General features: G+C 43.3%; 1 protein-coding gene across 5 annotated transcripts in view; it reads left to right on the top strand.

Annotated features, from left to right (window-relative positions):
- ZNF488 (zinc finger protein 488) overlaps nt 1–19,488 on the top strand; it is a 45,158-nt gene that overhangs the window by 19,042 nt on the left and 6,628 nt on the right. For all 5 annotated transcript variants that reach the window (XM_033943526.1, XM_033943524.1, XM_033943525.1 and 2 more), the window contains one exon: nt 6,377–6,599. In XM_033943526.1, the coding sequence (XP_033799417.1) occupies nt 6,381–6,599 (219 nt within the window). In that variant the 5' untranslated portion in view covers nt 6,377–6,380. The remainder of the gene's footprint in view (nt 1–6,376; nt 6,600–19,488) is intronic.

Raw genomic sequence — 19,488 nt, 5'->3', positions numbered from 1 at the left:
CATCAAATATATATGCCGTATCCCCCTCCCCTCCCCCTGATGTGTATGGGAACGAAACCTAATTTAAAAGAGATATAAGACATAAATATATAACTACATATCTTAAATAGATGCAACAAAAGCTGCTAATGGGCCCCACACTAACTTAGATACCTTATTATTCCCCCAAAATTCTGTATTCATTTTTTCATATTTGTAACTAGAACACAAATTTGCCCACCAAAAAGGAAAATTTAAAGTATATTTAAAGTATATTGTTAAGATGTGGATTATGCAGATGAGGTACTGCTATGGAGAATATCATATAGCAAAATATTTTAAAAGTCATACTTGGTTTATGTGAGCGGTATGTAACCTACACAGGAATGAGGTATATGTGTGAAATTTGAATAAGAATAAATGGAACAAAGGACATAGGCACCCTGCATCTATGCACAGCACTATGAAATCTGTCAGTAATGCTACTCGAATTAGATGCTGGGTTACGAATAACTTCTGATAGTATTGATACTTGGATTCTTCTCCATATTTAGACCTGTTTTCTGAAATTGTCTTGTTGGCAGGATCAGATTAAACACTGTTTTGGCATCCTTCAGGACAAGGCTAAAATATATGGTGTTTTTTTTTTTCTCTAATCTCCCCCTCTGCATTCTTGTGTTGTCTTATTTAAAATTTATTTATCCAGTTTTAAGTATTTTTCTTTGTGGTCAACATGCATTGTACTGGCTAGAGTTTTTGTTGGTTGAAAATATCATTGTGGAGAACAATATGAAGACGTAACCTAGATTTTGGTTCAGGGTATTGCAAACTTCCAGCACAGTTGCATGCATCTTCTCACTTCCAGAATCAGGTGGAAAGTTAAAACAGATTTTTTTTTTCAATCTGTCCTTATAACTATCCTTTTTATAATAAATTTTAGCTATACCAAATAGAAACACTGGAGGCCAAGGTAGGAAATGGATTCTAATTGTTTTCCCCTGTGCTGCTTTGGGTTGAATATGTTAGTAACAGGAAGGATTTATTATCCAGAGCTAAAATAATGACATTCATTAAGCCCTAGTGCAATGAATGGACTCAAAGCACCGGCACTTATGAGGCTATTCTTTCTCGTAGGTGCCTCCTTTCAGGCAAGCTGACGTGGCATAGGGAGTGTCTATTCTAAAACAGTGTCTAGGGGCCCTCATGCCATTATAGAATACTAGTGTAAGTCAGCATCGGTACAACTAAAATTTATATGCTCACATTTTCACAAGCCATAGACCTTGTGTAACTGTAGCTGTGAAAATGCAGCCAGGATGCATGTAAATCACAGTGTGCTGTAAATTGCATGCATAAGTGCAGTGGTGTAATAAAGAGAGGGGCGGGGGGGGGGGTGCACCACCCTGAGCACCATCTTCATGGGGGAGGGGAGGGGGCACCAGAGCCTCTTCTCCTCTCCACCAACCTTCTCATGTACCTCTTGAAATGTTCACCGGCATGAGCCTCATCTTCCACTTGCTGCTCGAGCTGGCCTCATCTCTCTTCTGACATCACTTCCTGGTCATGGGACCAGGACATGATGTCAGAAATGAGTCGGGGCTGGCGCGAGCAGCAGGTGGAAGATGCGGCTTGCACTGGTGAAGATTTGAAGAGGTGTGCAAGGGGCGTAAGGGGCACACGGTGCTGTGGGGAAGAGTGTGTGTGTGTGGGAGGGGGGTGCACGGTGCAGTGATGCCAGGCACCACCATCCCAGGTGCCAACCTCCCTCACTACACCACTGCATAAGTGGGACATATAGCCATTTCCACCTGTAGTTCTCCTATGCATACACCCTGCTTGCAGGTATGCTCTATATCACTAACCTCCAGATTCTGTGTAGATCGTCCATAGTTAGGCGCTCAATTTTTGGGCATGTGTTGCTGATCCTTGTGCAACATAATTGGCTAAATTGGCGTAGACAATCAATAACTGGTGTTAACCATCATTTAATTGTCAGTAATTAGAAGTTGCATATGGATCTGCCCTTTGCCCTATTCTATAACATGCAAGCCTAAATTTCGTAGCGTGCAACTCCAAAGGCGGTGTGGCCATGGGAAGGGAATGGATGGATCAGGGGTGTTCCCAGAATTTAGGTGCAGTGTTATAAAATACCTGCATTTGCAGGCCTAACTGCATAGGCATAGGTTAGGCATAGGCATTTACAACAGCCTTTGACAGGCTTAATTGTTCATGCTCAATGTTAGGCATTATGGCCTTGATTCTTATAACAGAGTCTAAATCATAGGCACTGAGGAATATAACAGAGCCTAAATCATAGGCACCAAGGAATGTGATGCATAGTGCATGCCGATCTTAAGTGCCATTTATAGAATCGTGCCTAGCGGCACCTAAATCAGGTTTAGGTACTAGTAGGCAACAAAATCTTAAGCACCTACTATTTATACCAGGGATTTCTTGGCCTAAATTCTGGCACCTAAGTTAGGTGCCTATTGGCATCTAAGTCCAGTTTAGGCTCCTACATGAAAAACACACTCTTCATCTGCCTACGATCAACCCTTAATCATGCCCACTTTCTGGCACCTAGCAACCAATTAATTTTAAGCCAATTATGAGATGCTAATTGCTTGTTATTGGCACTGATTACGTTTTTTAAATAATTAAAGGCTCCTTTTGCAAAGCCGCAGTAGAGGTTTCAACTGTGGGCCGGCGAGGTAAATGCTCCGATGCTCAAAGGAATTCTATGAGAATTGGAGCATTTACCACACCAGCCTGCGGTAGAAATCTCTACCGCAGCTTTGTAAAAGCCAGTGTAAGTTAGGCGCCTGGATCAGCTAGGCCAGGGGTAGGCAATTCCCGTTCTCGAGAGCCGGAGCCAGGTCAGGTTTTCAGGATATCCACAATAAATATGCATGAGATAGATTTGCATCTGAAGGAGGCAGTGCATGTGAATCCTTCTCATACATATTCATTGTGGATATCCTGAAAACCTGACCTGGCTCCGGCTCTCGAGGACCGGAATTGCCTACCCCTGAGCTAGGCACACCGATGTAGGCACCTAACTTTAGGTGTCTTTTATAAAATCAGGGCCAAAATATGCACTAAGTTAGTATTCTATAAAGGTTGTTCTATGCAGACTGCCCTTTACAGAATACTAGCCTAGTGCAGATCATCCCTGTGCCTAACCTTGGGTACCATTTAATGAATCTACCCCTTATGTGCACTCATACAGGAATGATGGTGCTCACACATGTAAATGTCATTTTCCCCTGTCTTATTGAATATAGAGTGCACCAAGACAAGTGCATATTTATGGAATTGCCCTTGTAATGCCAACACCACTAGTTCTCCCATAGGGTTTTAAGAGTTTTACTGGTTTTATAGTACTAACATTTTTCCCCATTAATAATCCACTCAATACTGTAAAAATCTCTTTCTAATGCAAACTCTAAATAGCATGAAAATCTAGACTTTTTTAGACTGGGTACTAAATTTTGTCTCAGCACTCAATATATAGGGTCTCTTACAGTACACCTTCAGTCGTACATGCCATTGGGAAAGAATCTATGCTTTAAATACAACTGTGATGATCTTAAGATGGCCAAACAGGTTGAAAAGGTGATGGAGAAAGCTAGAAGGAGCCTAGGGTGCATAGGGAAATGTATGGCCACTAGGAAAAAGGAGGTATTGATGCCCCTTTCTAAGACTCTGGTGAGACCACATTTAGACTATTGTGTACTATTCTAGAGGTCACACCTTCAAAAAGATATAAAAAGGATGGAGTCGGTTTAGAGGAAGGGTACTAAAATGGTGTGGGGTCTTCGTGATAAGGCATATGGGGACAGACTTAAAGATCTTAATCTGTATACTTTGGAGGAAAGGTGGGAGAGGGGAGATATGATAGAGATGTTTAAAATACCTACGTGATGTGAATACACGTGTCGAGTCTCTGAAATGAGAAGGCACATGATGAAGTTAAGAGGTGATAGGCTCAGGAGTAATCTAAGGAAATGCTTTTTAACAGAAAGGGTGGTAGATGGGTGGAATAGTCTTTCGGAAGGGGTGGTGGACAGGGCAGGATTAACCAATAGGCCAAGTAGGCACATGCCTAGGGCCCGAAATAATCAGTGGGACCCGATGAAGGAGGGCATCAACATTGTTTTTTCCAAATGGCGATGGGCCCCTCCAGCATCGATTGGCAACGCGGGCCCCACGCCGATCGGCAACACGATTCCCCCCCCATTGACGAAAAGTAAGACAAGCAAGCAACGTGGGTAATTGTGCAAGCGGTGCTGCTTGCCCAAAGCTTTTCTCTGACGCAGCTTCCTGTTTTCACCTGGGCGCATGGTGGGGTGGGGTGGGGCAGGGGGCCCAGTGTACTTGTGTGCCTAGGGGCCCTCGACGAGTTAATCCTGCCCTGGTGGTGGAGACAGAGTCTGTGTCAGAATTCAAGAAAGCCTGGGATAGGAACATGGGATCTCTTTGAGAGAAGAAGTGATAATGGTTACTGCGATGGGCAGATTGGATGGACCTTTTGGCCTTTATCTGCCATCATGTTTCTATGTGTTTTACTGATCCAAGGGGCTTATTCACTAAGATGTGTTAGATTTTTAAAGCAGTTTTTAAGATGCACTAATAGTGTGGCATCACATTAATAATTATTGCCAGGGTTAGCTGATAGTATGTACTATTTTCTTCATTAAATCCCCTGATGCACAAATAAACAGTAAGGGGCATGGAATGGGAAGGGAGTGCGCATTGCAGTCCATGTAGGGGTAGTTATTACACAGCAACTGTTAATGTGAAAGGTAATACAGAACTGTTAATGTCACCTCAATAAGTGTGGCTAACTTCATTCCATGTTAGCCATGATTTGTATTTATTTAGGGCTCCTTTTACTAAACCGCAAAAGAGCTTCTTACCATGGGCTGGTGAGGTAAATGTTCCAATGCTTATTCAATTCCTATGAGCTTTGGAACAAGAAGCTATTCCGCGGTTTAGTAAAACCCAGTGTTAATTTATTTATTAGGATTTATTTACAACCTTTTTGAAGAAATTCACCTGGGGTGGTGTTCAGCATGAACTATGTGAACATAGGCAACAGACAATCAACAGCAGGAAAAAATAATCAAATAACATGACACATTTCCCTGGATTCTATAGATGGCGCCCGAGTTGTGTACGTAATGTAATTGAGTAACCAGCTGTTAACTAGCAGTAATTGGGTGCAAACAACCAATTATTACTGTTAATTGGAAACAATGTGGATTTGCACGTGCATCTTGCTAGACACTATCCTATAAAGATCCTTGTGCAAATCTTTTAGCGTGCAACTCAAAAGGGTGTGGCTATGAGAGGGGAATGGGTGGGCCAAGGCCATTCACTAAAAGATGTGTGTGGTATTAAAAACTACCAGGAATCTACACCTAACTTCCATGCCATGATTTATACCATCTTTCTGATGGTGTAAATCCTTGTGTCCAAAGTTGAGCATGGATCCTGGCATTACATGCTGTTCTATAAATTTATAGTATTTATTCAGTTTTCTATACTGTTCTCCCAGGGGGATCAGAACTTTTTGCATAAATTTATTCAGGTACACAAGCAGTGATTTTCAAGTGTACTCCTAGTGTGAATGGTATACATATTCATTGTGGATATCCTGAAAACCCAGTGGGACTAGGTATGCCCTAAGGACTGGGCTGGGAATGGCTATTTTAGCTTGTGCTGGTAAATTGACATTATAAAATACTCAGTAACTCAATTTCTCAACATATCATTTCAGTATTTTTTTGGGATCTCAGCGATGTCCGTCAGTAGCGGTGTGACTTCCTTCCCGCTAGAGAATTTTTGGGAAGCAATGAGATGTAGCTGAGAGATGACTGTGGTGTGGAAAAAAAGGGAGGTGTAAAAAAAGGGGGCATCTGCCTTGAAGCAGCAATAAAGCAAAACATGTGCATGTTGGTGTAATGAACCCCCCTGCCTGACTTTTTGAAAAACAAGCTAAGTTATTTACTCTCTATTGATGAAAGATTTATTTAAAGGATGAAAATAATCTTTGTAATAGATAACAAAAAAAGAAGAAAGATTCATGAGGATAAATGGATCAGTGAAGAACTGATGCCTAATTGTGTAGCGGGAAGGAAGTCACACCGCTATTGAGGGACATCGCTGAGATCCAAAAAAATAGTAAAATGATATCAGTTGAGAAATTGAGTTAATGAGTATTTTATAATGTCAATTTATGATTGAATAAGTACTTATATTAACTGGACTGCTGCAAATTTTGAAATGCTTTAGTGTGTAAGCATAGGTGTCCTCAGTTACAGATATATGCAGTATTTATACATCCTATAATATGTACAATGGGTAAATATTTTATATATTTTGCCTTTTCTAGGCTTATGATGGATTTTGCATCTTACCCAAAGCTTCTCTGGAGCAGTGACAGTAAATTCTTTCCCCAGCAGTTTCAGGAAATGTTTGCTACTGTTCATACTACTCAGGATATTCCTGAGGGAACTACTTTGGGACCCTGCATGCTTCAGTGCACCTTTTTAGATACCATAACTTCTATTGCTCTCAAGTGCTCTGACAGAAGAAACATTCATTATGTCTTTAAGGTAGGACAAAATTGCATTCTTGAGCTTCCCAAATGTATGATCTGTTTTTCTGGTATGTTAAAAAAAAAAAAACCCCAAACAAACCCCCAACCTCTTCATCTCTTGGCGACCATTCATTGGAAATTGTTCATTGGTTATTAATTTTCAGTTGTGTTCTATTATAAATGATCTACCTTTTGCAAGGGTTCTTAGTCCAGACCTTGAGCCAGTCAAGTTTTCAAGATACCCACAATGAATATGCATGAGATAGATTTGCAGAAATAGGGGCAGTGCTCATATTTTCATTGTGAATATCTTAAAATGCAGATTGGCTTGGTGTATCCTGAGGACTGAGTAGAGATCCCTTGGTCTATTATAATATAAAGTCAGGGCAATCAGATGTTAGGGAGTGGTTAAAAGAATTCTGTTATTCATAGGGAAGATAATTTTATAAAAGCCACCTAACTTGTGCAACACATACTTTCCCTTTAAAAATTATTCCACAGAAAGTGTGCAAACACATGTATACCTGCTTGTTTTGCATGTACAAATTTCCTAATTCATTTTACAAGCATATTTTTATGCCATGTATGTGACCATTTGTGTTAGGGACACATAGGAGCACAGTTTTACTTGGGATCTGGCAAATTTTGTTGATTTTAGCCCATTCTTGAATTGCTGTCATTCAATTTATTGAGGGCTAAATCAAATCTGACCCCTATTCCCTTCTGACAGTTTTCATCTTTATGGGGTCTTTTTATTAGGGCACGCTAACCGATTTAGTGCATGCTAAAGATTAACGTGCATTAAATGCTAAGGAGCCCATAGAATATAATGGATGCCTTAGCATTTAGCACACGCTAATCTTTAGAGCATGTTAAATTGGTTAGTGTGCCTTAATAAATGGACCCCTATTTTTGGTTTTAAAAAATACCATTGATAGGGTACATCTTTAGAATCATCTGTGAATTTTGATAGATGTGAGAAGTATATGAATCTGACCATGAAATGAGCACTGAGTTGCAAATGTACAGATACACTAACAGGTAGGGATGGGCATTCGTTCCCAACAATATAGGAAATGTCAATGAGAGAGATTCAGCAGCAGCGGCACGAGTTCCCCTTTCCTAGAATATTCAGGGCCTCCCAGCAACCCCCTGGACTACTACCATGAACTAGCAGAGTCATTGCCTACCACCCGCGGACTCTTGACCAAATAATCTTGGCTCTGATTTTCATTGATAACCTTTCTCATTTAACTTTGGTCCATCATCATTTAATACTTGGCCATAATCATATCTCATTCCTGTCTTAGAATTACATTTGAATTCCCCCTATGCTCCTGTTCTCCTGAACATAGTATAACCTCCTTAAGCTCACAGCTCTCCTCTGAGTTATCCTTCCTTGCCATCCCTCTGTACCCCTTTATTCTCCTCTCTCCTCCACTTCCCAGGCCTTCCTCTTCCGCCCTTCACTTAGCCTCTCCCCCAGACCAACAATTTCCAACATGACCAGCCTCACTCATAATCTCACTGCCCTTCTCCTCCTCTACCTGCTTAGCACAAGAGGCTTGATCACAAATGTTCTAGCATTTGAACCAATCCCAACCTACACCACTGTGAATAGAATCCCCAGCTCGGACAAACTCCTCCGCCCCCATCGACTTTTACATGATTGCTCAGAAGCAGGTCCTTTCCCAATTCCTGTGCTCAACACCACTCGCCACCCTCCCAGACCATCACCTAAAAGAAAGCGATCTCTAAAACACTTGCAACGTACGATACCCTCCTGCCCCCCACAACAATCCATTCTTCCTTGTGCCTACCTGAACATCCGCTCAGTTAGAAATAAGGCCCAGCTCATTAAAGATTGGCTGGAAGAAACTCGCTTAGATATGGTCCTCCTAACCGAAACATGGCTCATTTCTGACCAGGACACCATCATAGGAGACATTCTCCCTCCACATTACAAAATTATCACCCTCTCTAGAAATTCAAAAAGAGGAGGTGGCCTCGCTATCATTCTCCAAAACCACCTTCACTTCCAAGTCCTAGACTCCAAATTAACCAACGATCTAGAAATCCTCACCTGTAAAATTTCCAAAACAGAATGCATAGACAACCTAATCGTCACGCTATTCTACATACCCCCTAATAAATGGAATCAAGCAAAAGAGGATTACTATGAGTACCTACTCACGAACTCTTCCGCAGGCACCTACAATCTCCTAGCAGGAGACATCAACCTACACCTCGAACAGGTAGAGAATTCAAACGTCACTGATCTTCTCTCCTTCCTCACAGCGCTAGGCTTCACCAAACCCCCCCAAACCACAACCCACAACAAAGGACACCACCTTGACCTTATCACCTTTCTCTCCAATTCCAACACCACTCCCAATATAACTCTCTCAGACCAAACCTGGTCAAACACCCCCTGGTCCGACCACCTCCTGTGCAATTTTGATCTAGCCTGGCACAAAAAACAACCTGACAAAAAGCCTAACCCCAACCATACAAAGCAATCCATCTGGACAAGAGAACAACTAAATCCAGCAGACTTCTGGTCACACTACACTTTCATCTCCGACTCCGACGTAGACCCCAATTTCCACCTAAACTGGGAAAAATTTAGCGACCAAGTTCTTAACACCACTGCCCCTCTTAGACTTCGCTCGAAAACACTTCGCCACTCAAACAGCTGGTTTGACGCGGACCTCCTGACCATAAAACGAGAAGTTCGGAAACATGAAAGAATCTGGTGTAAATCAGGGACTGACTTAGACAGACTCACCTGGCGACTAAAAGTCAAAGAATACAAAAAACTGATCATCGATAAGCGCAGTAAATACTACTCCCAACTAATAAACTCCCCTTATCTAAACAGTAAAGCACTTTTTAGACTAGTTAACTCTCTACTCGATATAGACTCTCACAAACGCCCCATCTCCGTCCTCCCGCCCTCCGCTACCACTCTAGCCGACCACTTCGCCAACAAAATCCACACTCTAAAACTGTCTCTTATAACTCCCAGCCCCGAACCTCCACCCAACCTACCTACAACAGATACTGAAGGTTCAAGAGCCGACATGACCTGGACCTCCTTTGAAAATCCTGACTGGAATCTATTCCTCAAACTTTATTCTAAATACGCCAACTCAAACTGCCTATTAGACACCTGTCCTCCCACCATCATGAAATCCGCCCCCCCCTCATTCAAAGCAGAACTATTCAACTGGGTATCTCTATGCCTATCCACTGGACACTTCCCGACTGAACTTGGCCACATCCTCATCTCCCCTATCCCTAAACACCCCAAGGAACCAATCTCTTCCATCACCAACTACAGACCCATCGCCAACATACCACTCTTCCAAAAACTCATGGAAGGCCTTGTCAACAATGACCTCACGAAATACCTTGACAAGTACAACATTCTTCACGACTCCCAGTCCGGTTTCAGACAAAACCATAGCACAGAAACAATCTTAACTGCCCTGACAAGTTACCTCCTCCACCTGTTCTCACTGGGCAAAAGCGCCCTGATACTCCAATTCGATCTGAGCAGCGCCTTCGACCTAGTCGACCACGACATTATGCTCTGGTGCCTTGACTCCATCGGCATCTCTGGCCAAGTAATAAACTGGTTCACAGGTTTCCTAACTAACCGTACCTACCAGGTCCATAGTAATGGAGCCTTCTCCCACCACTGGCGTAACCCTTGTGGAGTCCCACAAGGCTCTCCTCTTTCCCCCTCCCTATTCAATATTTACCTGTCCCCTCTGGCACGATCCCTAGCCGACTCAAACCTAAAATCGTTCATATATGCAGACGACATCACCATCATTATTCCCATCACCTCACTCACTCTAGAAACGGAACAACTCATCTCTTCTATCCTCACCAAGTTAGAAATATGGACCTCCAAATTCAAATTAAAACTGAACCCTGAAAAAACCAAAATTTTCCTAGCGAGTCCAAACCATAAATTAACAAACACCTCCCTCAAACTGAATGGACTAGATTACCCTATCCTACCCACCATAAAAATCCTTGGAGTCATCCTGGACCGCACTCTAACCTTCGATGACCATACCAGTGCCCAGGTGAAAAAATGTTTCTGCACCCTCTGGAAACTGCGCACCATCAAACGTTACTTCGACCACCAAGCCTTCCGACTACTCGTTCAATCTCTGGTGCTAAGCATATTAGACTACTGCAACATTATTTACCTCGGAACCTATAAAAACACCATCAAACGTCTAAGAATAGTCCAAAATGCAGCCGTCCGCCTCATTTACGATCTCAAAAAATATGACCATGTCAGCCCCTACTACACCAAACTCCACTGGCTCCCAGTTGAGGCAAGGATCATCTTTAAGTTCGCCTGCCTTTGTTTCAAAACCTTAACTGGCTCCTCCCCAATCTACCTGTCTGAGCATCTTGAAATAGCAGGCCCCTCTCGCACACGAAACACTCATTTATTCACCTTTCCCTCCCTAAAAGGCTGCCTCTATAAGAGATTCATTGATAGAACCCTAGCATTCCAAGCGGGCAAATGGAACAATTGCCTAACTGACCTCATCTCCAACTCCCCGCCTTATCACCTGTTCAGGAAGTCACTAAAAACCTTCCTCTTCGACAAATTCCGCTAACTCTGCCTTCCCTCCTTCCCTGCTCCCTCCCTACCTCGATATGACCCTCTTACCCAATCTCAGTTTTGATCTAAAGGCCCCTCAGGCCTCCATAGCATATGCCTTTTCACGGCCTTATATTCAACAACGCTGTAAATGTAACACCGTTATAATTTGTAACATCGCTGTAAATGTACAGCCTCTTCTTAGCACATGCCTTTTCACTGCCATATATGTAACATCGCTGTAATTGTAAAAACGCTGTAATATGTAACTTCACTGTAAATGTATGTAACTTCGCTGTTAATTTTCACTGCCATTTATGTAACATCGCTGTAAATGTAACAACGCTGTAAATGTAACTTCGCTGTAAATGTACAGTCTCTTCTATTGTTAACCGCATAGAACTTCCATGGTATTGCGGTATACAAGAATAAAGTTATTATTATTATTATTATTATATCCCTTGTCATTCACTCAAACGATGAAAAAAGAAGACATTAATAATCAATATATACACTTTTAGAACTAACAAATGGAGCTCAGAACCATGGAAATCACAAACAGGGACAAACCCTCAAATGTGTTTCACTATGTCTATCATTGCTCCTTCACTGGTTAGTTTAAAGGTGTTTTATATGATTTCAAAAATTGGTTCAACTGCTCAAAAATCCATTTTAAACATGAATTAAAAAAAAGCTTTTTAATTTTCAAATTAATGATTTTTTTAAATTTTTGAATTTTGTTAACTTAACTTGGATATAAGTCAGGACAGGTCTGAAGTTGTCTCACTGCAGCGGGTTCTGACGCATTTTGCCAGAACGGCTTCCTCAGAGAACCCACTCTCGCTGGTTAACATTCAGGAGAAAAGCTTTATCCTTGCATGACCTCTCTTGACTTCTCTAACTTCCGGTTCAGATGATTCTGAGCTCCATTTGTTAGTTTTAAAAGTGTATATATTGATTATTAGTGCCCCCTTTTTTCATTGTTTGAGTGAGTGATTCATATCTTTGGGACGCTATTTGATTAGAATCTTCTTTACCCAGGAGTGTGTTAGGATATCCCATGTCATTGTATGCCAGTATCAAATGAAAATGATATGAAAAATGTTTTATTGTTTGCTCATAATAGTGTGCATTCTTTCAAAGGAGTGCTCACTATTTGCAAAAAGGGTACCCACTGTGCATGCACAGTCCACTATGCATGTGTCCATTTCCCTAGTTCTATAAAAAGCGCTAAAAATTGTGCACGCAGTTACATGGTCGAGTCACATTATTATGACCACTGCTTACCTCTGGCATCAGGGATGCACAGCTAATGAACAAATGCATGTGTCATGCACAGGCTTCATGGGTATTGTAGCGTGGCCGGCCCTTATGGCTTGCAGTAACCGGCCTACGCTCACAAAAATTCTCCCCAGCGTGCTTCCCCAAAATGGAGGAAGTCCCTGTTGTGCAGAACTTAACCTATGAGTTTAATCAGAATGGCCTCACACAGGTAAGTTAAGGAATGAAAATCAAATTTATTGTTCAATTCACAATTCTCAGGAAAATGCATCAAAAGAAAATATACTCCAAAAAGATCTTTGGCAAAAAAAATAGTACAAACAAAATATCCTAGTAGCCAGCCTGGTCTGGATATCGGTGCCAAAGTTCTTTATCAATGTCCCAGGTGTAGCAGAGTCTCATAATAGTCCTTGACTCTCTCAGAGTCTTATTCAATAAATTGGCATTGTATAAATCCTGTCTTCAGCTCACAGGATATTCCCAGTTCCTAAAAGGAACTTGCTACAGTGCCTCCTAGAGCAGCACTCTTGATAAGCAAAAAAAAAAACAAAAACTTCTCATGCAGACACAGCTTAGGCTAACATACATTCCCTTAGTTAGCATACTTCAGATAAATCCTTATGTTCAACAGAAATGGAATCATTCAACAAAACTTAGGGGAAAAAAAACAATTCCACATTAATTAATTTCCATTTCTTCCAAGATTCCCACCTCTGGTAAAGAGTTGCAATCCATAGGTTCTCCTTCAGGATTAAGCAGGATTGTATCATCTGATTCTGTGTCCAGCATTTCAATGTCCCTGCTCTCAGGGGGACCTGGAGGCTCCTTCCACCTGAGAGCTTCTCCTCTGTCTCCCTTCCTCTTGGTCAGCCAGCCCTCTAAATGCTGCCAAGCTGTTGTACCACGCCCAGCCCTACTCCGGGGCTGAACTTCCTTCAGCTGTGTTTTCCTTTTCCCCTGCTTAGCCAGCTTGACACAAAATGGAGGTTTTAAAGAGCCCTTAACAATTTCCATCAGGCTGTGTTCTGCCTCAGGTTTAAACACAGCCTGTGCTTCCTGATCTTGCTCTTGTCTATCAGGGATAACATGGTCAGCCCGGACTAGTTTCAGGGAGTGATTTTTATGACTCTTTCCTGGCACAAGGCCGGCAATGGACTCGGGCTTGTGACATACCCTCCCCCTTAAACCATGACCACCCGGGCATGGTCTAACTTCCTCCGGGTTCTCCTGCAAACGGGAAAGCCTAATAGCGATTACGGGCCTTACCGCCTTTCTTGCCTGTCTGAACTGGTGGTGGTTCAGGGTCCCTGAAGTCATCGGGCCATCGCAAGACCGGCCCGCCATACTTGGCTTCTAAGCTCTTGTCCTCCTCCTCTTCCTCAGTTGCCATATCGGTAACTTGTTGGGCTAAGGCAGTCATAACCTCAGCTATACTACCCAATTCTTCGTCCCGTATTTTATTAACTTGACCCTGAATGTCTGCCATACCCTTTTCCAATCCCTTTAAAGAGTTCTGTATCAGGCTAACCTGTTGTTTTTGTTGTTCCACCTGCTCTTTAGGGATGTGATTTTGCTTTGACCACTTTTCAGACTCCTGCTGTTTGTCAGTCAAAGCTTTACATACTATTTCAAGGTCTTTTATATTCTGGACAACCTTTTGTTGTTGGGACAAATTACTAGCAAGCTGTATCTTAACCTGCTGTACCTGGTCATCCATCTGAGTCACTAAACTCTGAAGTTTCTTAGACTCTTGCTGACATTGGTCTAAAATGTCTCCTGTGAGTTTTTTAGACCAACCTTCAGGGGGCCCCTGGGTAGGAGTGTCATGGCCTTCCTCCTGTTTCTTCATCAAAATTGACCACTGGTGCTGAGCTGCTTCCAGCTCTTTTTTCCACTCCTCCCTTTGTTGGGCGCTTATCTGTTGTAGATCCCCTTTCAGCTCCTTAATATCTTCCCTGAGAGTCCCTAGGTTTTCTCCCTGAGTGTCAGCACTCTTCTGGGTTCCTTCCGGGGAAGTGCCCTGAATCTCGGCCCCCTCTGTGTTCCCTGTAGAGCCAAACCCATTTTGACCCCTCTTTGTGTCCCGGAGATGGGTCCAACGTTCCAACTTTGCGTGCCAAATGCGCTCACATATCATTTGGGCAATACGTTGGCCAGGCTTAACGCTATAGTCTGCGTTCCCTTGGTTGACTAATACAACCCCTAGGTTACCCCGAAAATCAGGATCCACTACTCCTGCAGCTACATCAATGGCATGTTCTAGGGCCAAACCTGATCGTGGGGCTATCCTAAGATAGGACCCGGGCGGCATAGACACCTGCAGGTCTGTATGTACCAGGGCTCTACTCTTAGAGGGAATTATCAATTCCTCCGCAGCATACAAATCAAAGCCCGCTGCCCTTGAATAAGCCTGTGTAGGGGCGTGAGCTTTATCAGAAAGAGGCACCCACCGAATTACTGGGGTCCATCTTTTCCGATGAGGCCCCCATCCCTGGGACCTGCGCCAGGAGGGACGTCTAAACTGACCACTTTCCTCTGGGATGTGGGCACCTAGCACCTGCTTGGCTACCCCTGTAAGGGAATCATTTTGTTCGTGTTTTCCCACTCCTGCTAAGTCCTTTACTGGGGTCTGGGTAAGCCAATCCCTCCCTAGAATCACCGGATAAGGAGAGGCGTCTAAGACAGCCACGGATAGATGTCTTCTTACCCCCCCATAATCGACTACAACAGGGTGTAATGGGTACTTCCTAATAACCCCATGTATGCAAACTATGGGCACCTTTTTATCAATCTTTTTATCTTGTTCCTTTCTGAGCAGCTGGTGCCAGAAGGATTGAGACACTACCGACTGATCGGCCCCCGTGTCTACCAGAGCACTTACTTTCTGTCCAGCAATGACCACTTGTACTCTGTATTCTCCCGGGATTATATCACAGCCTCCCCGGCCTATTACAAAATCCCTTCTAACCCTACAGTTCCGCTGTATATGGCCTACTTTACCACAGCGGAAACATTTGGGACCCTCCCTACGTGCGGGACCCCCGGGCTCAGGAGTTTTCATTTCCCTAAAGGATGGCTTTTGGGGAATGGTGTGTCTATTGGTAGGTATAGACTCTTTCCCTACCTCACCTCGGGAAGAAGGAACTACCCTAACTTCCCCTGCAGAACCCCTAGCATCCAAATAAGCCTCAGACACTTCCAAAACTTGCATAAGGCTCTTACAACCTTGCTTTTGCACCCAGCCTCTGAGCTCCTTGGGCATAGATTCTAGGCATTGCTCTTTAATAATTTCAGCAAAGAGTGCCCTAGGGTCAGCTAGGCAAGGTTGTAACCAGCGTTCAGCCATTTTAGTTAGGCGTTGGACAAGGGCCTTAGGTCTTTCGTACTCTCCCATTATGGCCGATCTAAATTTCTGCCTATAATGTTCATGTGTGTAGCCTAAGTAGTCTAAAATGTGTGCTTTAACATTTTGGTAGTTGCTGGCTAAATCAGGGTTCAAGGTTTGGAAGGCAGCCAAAGTCTCGCCCGCCAAACATGGTAGCAATCGTGCTGCCCACTGTTCCTGCGGCCAACCAGCGGCATTGGCCGTCCTTTCAAAGGCTGATAAAAAGTCATCAGGTTCATCAGTGGGTGTAATTTTATGTAAGTGCATCCAAGCCAAAGGATTGGCTCCTACCAGCTGTTGGGGTGCTGGATTTAATAGCGGTGCACCCATCATCGGTTGCCTTGGGGCTTGAAGAAACTGTGCAAACAGTCTTGATTGCTCCCCCATTGCAGCCATGAGTTCTTGGTGCTGTGTCTGTGCGCGGTCCTGCGCCTGGTTCCAGCGATCCTGACTTGTCTGGAAGACCTCCTGCATCTCCTGGATCTGCTTCTGGCGTTCTCCAGCTATCAAGGCCAACACCTGCTGCTGCTCCATCTCCAACACCTGAAATGGAACAAAAAAGAAAACAAAAACCAAGTGTGGCTCCTTTTAAGTTTTGCCTGACCCTCCTCCCACAGCGTAGCCGACCAGCCTCCCTGAGTGATACTTTTATCCTCAACAGCCCGTTAGATTAGGTACTCTTACCCGCGGTACTGATGAGTCTGCGCACTGTATCACTCTGGTACTCGGGAACACTCCGACTCTGGTCTGGATACCACTGCTCCTCCAGGATGGGTCTTGCGTCCGACTCTGAGCCTCTCTGAGCTTGGACTGCTCTCCAAAAGAACTGGAATACCGGCTTCCAAGGTCCCAGCGCAGCTGATTTCCGGTTGTCCTGTGGCTTGTTTTCCGGTGTCTGTAAGTCACTAGTCCACCAGCATAAGTCCACAGCTTCTCAATAATCAGCTCCAACAAATTCAAAAGTAAGTCCCAAAAAAAAACAATTATTATTTTTTTTTTTTTCCAAAAAAAAAATTTTTCAACAACAGGGGGTGCTGTATCCCACTCTGATACCACGTGTAGCGTGGCCGGCCCTTATGGCTTGCAGTAACCGGCCTACGCTCACAAAAATTCTCCCCAGCGTGCTTCCCCAAAATGGAGGAAGTCCCTGTTGTGCAGAACTTAACCTATGAGTTTAATCAGAATGGCCTCACACAGGTAAGTTAAGGAATGAAAATCAAATTTATTGTTCAATTCACAATTCTCAGGAAAATGCATCAAAAGAAAATATACTCCAAAAAGATCTTTGGCAAAAAAAATAGTACAAACAAAATATCCTAGTAGCCAGCCTGGTCTGGATATCGGTGCCAAAGTTCTTTATCAATGTCCCAGGTGTAGCAGAGTCTCATAATAGTCCTTGACTCTCTCAGAGTCTTATTCAATAAATTGGCATTGTATAAATCCTGTCTTCAGCTCACAGGATATTCCCAGTTCCTAAAAGGAACTTGCTACAGTGCCTCCTAGAGCAGCACTCTTGATAAGCAAAAAAAAAAACAAAAACTTCTCATGCAGACACAGCTTAGGCTAACATACATTCCCTTAGTTAGCATACTTCAGATAAATCCTTATGTTCAACAGAAATGGAATCATTCAACAAAACTTAGGGGAAAAAAAAACAATTCCACATTAATTAATTTCCATTTCTTCCAAGATTCCCACCTCTGGTAAAGAGTTGCAATCCATAGGTTCTCCTTCAGGATTAAGCAGGATTGTATCATCTGATTCTGTGTCCAGCATTTCAATGTCCCTGCTCTCAGGGGGACCTGGAGGCTCCTTCCACCTGAGAGCTTCTCCTCTGTCTCCCTTCCTCTTGGTCAGCCAGCCCTCTAAATGCTGCCAAGCTGTTGTACCACGCCCAGCCCTACTCCGGGGCTGAACTTCCTTCAGCTGTGTTTTCCTTTTCCCCTGCTTAGCCAGCTTGACACAAAATGGAGGTTTTAAAGAGCCCTTAACAATTTCCATCAGGCTGTGTTCTGCCTCAGGTTTAAACACAGCCTGTGCTTCCTGATCTTGCTCTTGTCTATCAGGGATAACATGGTCAGCCCGGACTAGTTTCAGGGAGTGATTTTTATGACTCTTTCCTGGCACAAGGCCGGCAATGGACTCGGGCTTGTGACAGTATACAAGGTAGGACATCAGCAAGTTGCCAATATAGCAACCTTGGCTGTCATGGGGATAAGATGTGTGTCCAAAATGACTGTGCAGTGAACCCGGTTGCAAATGGGGCTCCGGAGCAGATGGCTGTTGACTGCACCCATGCTCTCAAAGGTTCATCACAAAAAAAACGCTGTAATTTGCACAGGAGTACTAGCATTGGACTTGTACCAACTGGCAGAGGGTTGCCTTCTCTGATGAGTCACGTTTTGAACTCCATTGAACAGGTAGACATTGGCGTGTCAGGCATAAAACCTCTGAGAACAAACACCCAGCATCCATTATTGGACGTTCAGAAATTGGTGGCGGCAGCGTAATGGTCTGGGGAATGTTTTCTTGATATGGCCTGGGTCCTTTGATACCTCTGGAAGGCACTCTCAACTGATATGAGTATCTCTCCATCCTTGATGTACATATGAACTGTCTTCCCTATGGTCAATGGGATCTTACAATAGGACAATGCGACATGTCCTACTATCAGAATTGTTCATGAGTGGTTTGCAGAGCATGACCAAGACTTCCAGCAAATTCCCTGGCCTCTGAATTCCCCAGACCTTAACCCAATCGAGCACATTTGGGATCACCTCTGTTGACATGTTCAATGCCTGGATCCACCACCACACACCCATCAGCAACTGTCGGATACACTGCAGTTTGCATGGCTCCAGCTACATCTAACAACCATCCACAGTGTCTGGCTGCCATCCATGCTGCCAGAAGTGGTTATTCTGGATTAGCAAGTGGTCCTAATAATGTGACTCGACTGTGTAATTGAATAATGAACCAATTTGCACCAATAATTGGAATCTTAATGATCAATTATTGGCACTAATTAGTTTTAATTAAAAGTTCCACGTGTAAATGTAGGCGCAGAACCCATGCCCAAATTTTACATATGAGTGAAAAAGGGGTCATGGAAATGGAGGAGTCACGGGCAGATCAGGACATTCTTTGGATTTACACACGTTAGACAGTTCTTGGCATAAGCACTTTTCTATAAATTGTGCCTCACTTTAATTGCCATTTATAGAATAGCAGCCAGTGTTTTGTTTTGGGTTGTTTTTTTTTTTGGGGGGGGGAGCACAGACTTTTTCTAGGTGCCATACAAGGGGACACTGAAAATTTCTCAGCCCAACCAAGAAGAGAATGATGTGAAGCTATCCTACACTTTTCTTGACCCTTTTTGTTTCATCATTGAAACAAAAAGTGTCAAGAAAAATGTGGAATAACTTGTAAGTTTCATGGCTGAGAAATTTTCAGCAGCCCCTCGTATTGTGATGCCATAATGCCTCATTCCACCAATGCCTAAGAGCCAACCTCATTGGTGATGTCACAATGGCTTGGTCTTCCTATACTTGTGCCCATTTACTAGATGCATTTGCCTCACTAAAATGAAAAGTGTCAAGAGAAGTA

This window comes from Geotrypetes seraphini, chromosome 4, assembly GCF_902459505.1.
Source record: "Geotrypetes seraphini chromosome 4, aGeoSer1.1, whole genome shotgun sequence".
Taxonomy (NCBI): domain Eukaryota; kingdom Metazoa; phylum Chordata; class Amphibia; order Gymnophiona; family Dermophiidae; genus Geotrypetes; species Geotrypetes seraphini.
The sequence above is the reverse complement of the archived record's forward strand: the minus strand, read 5'-3'. Positions and strand labels throughout refer to the sequence as shown.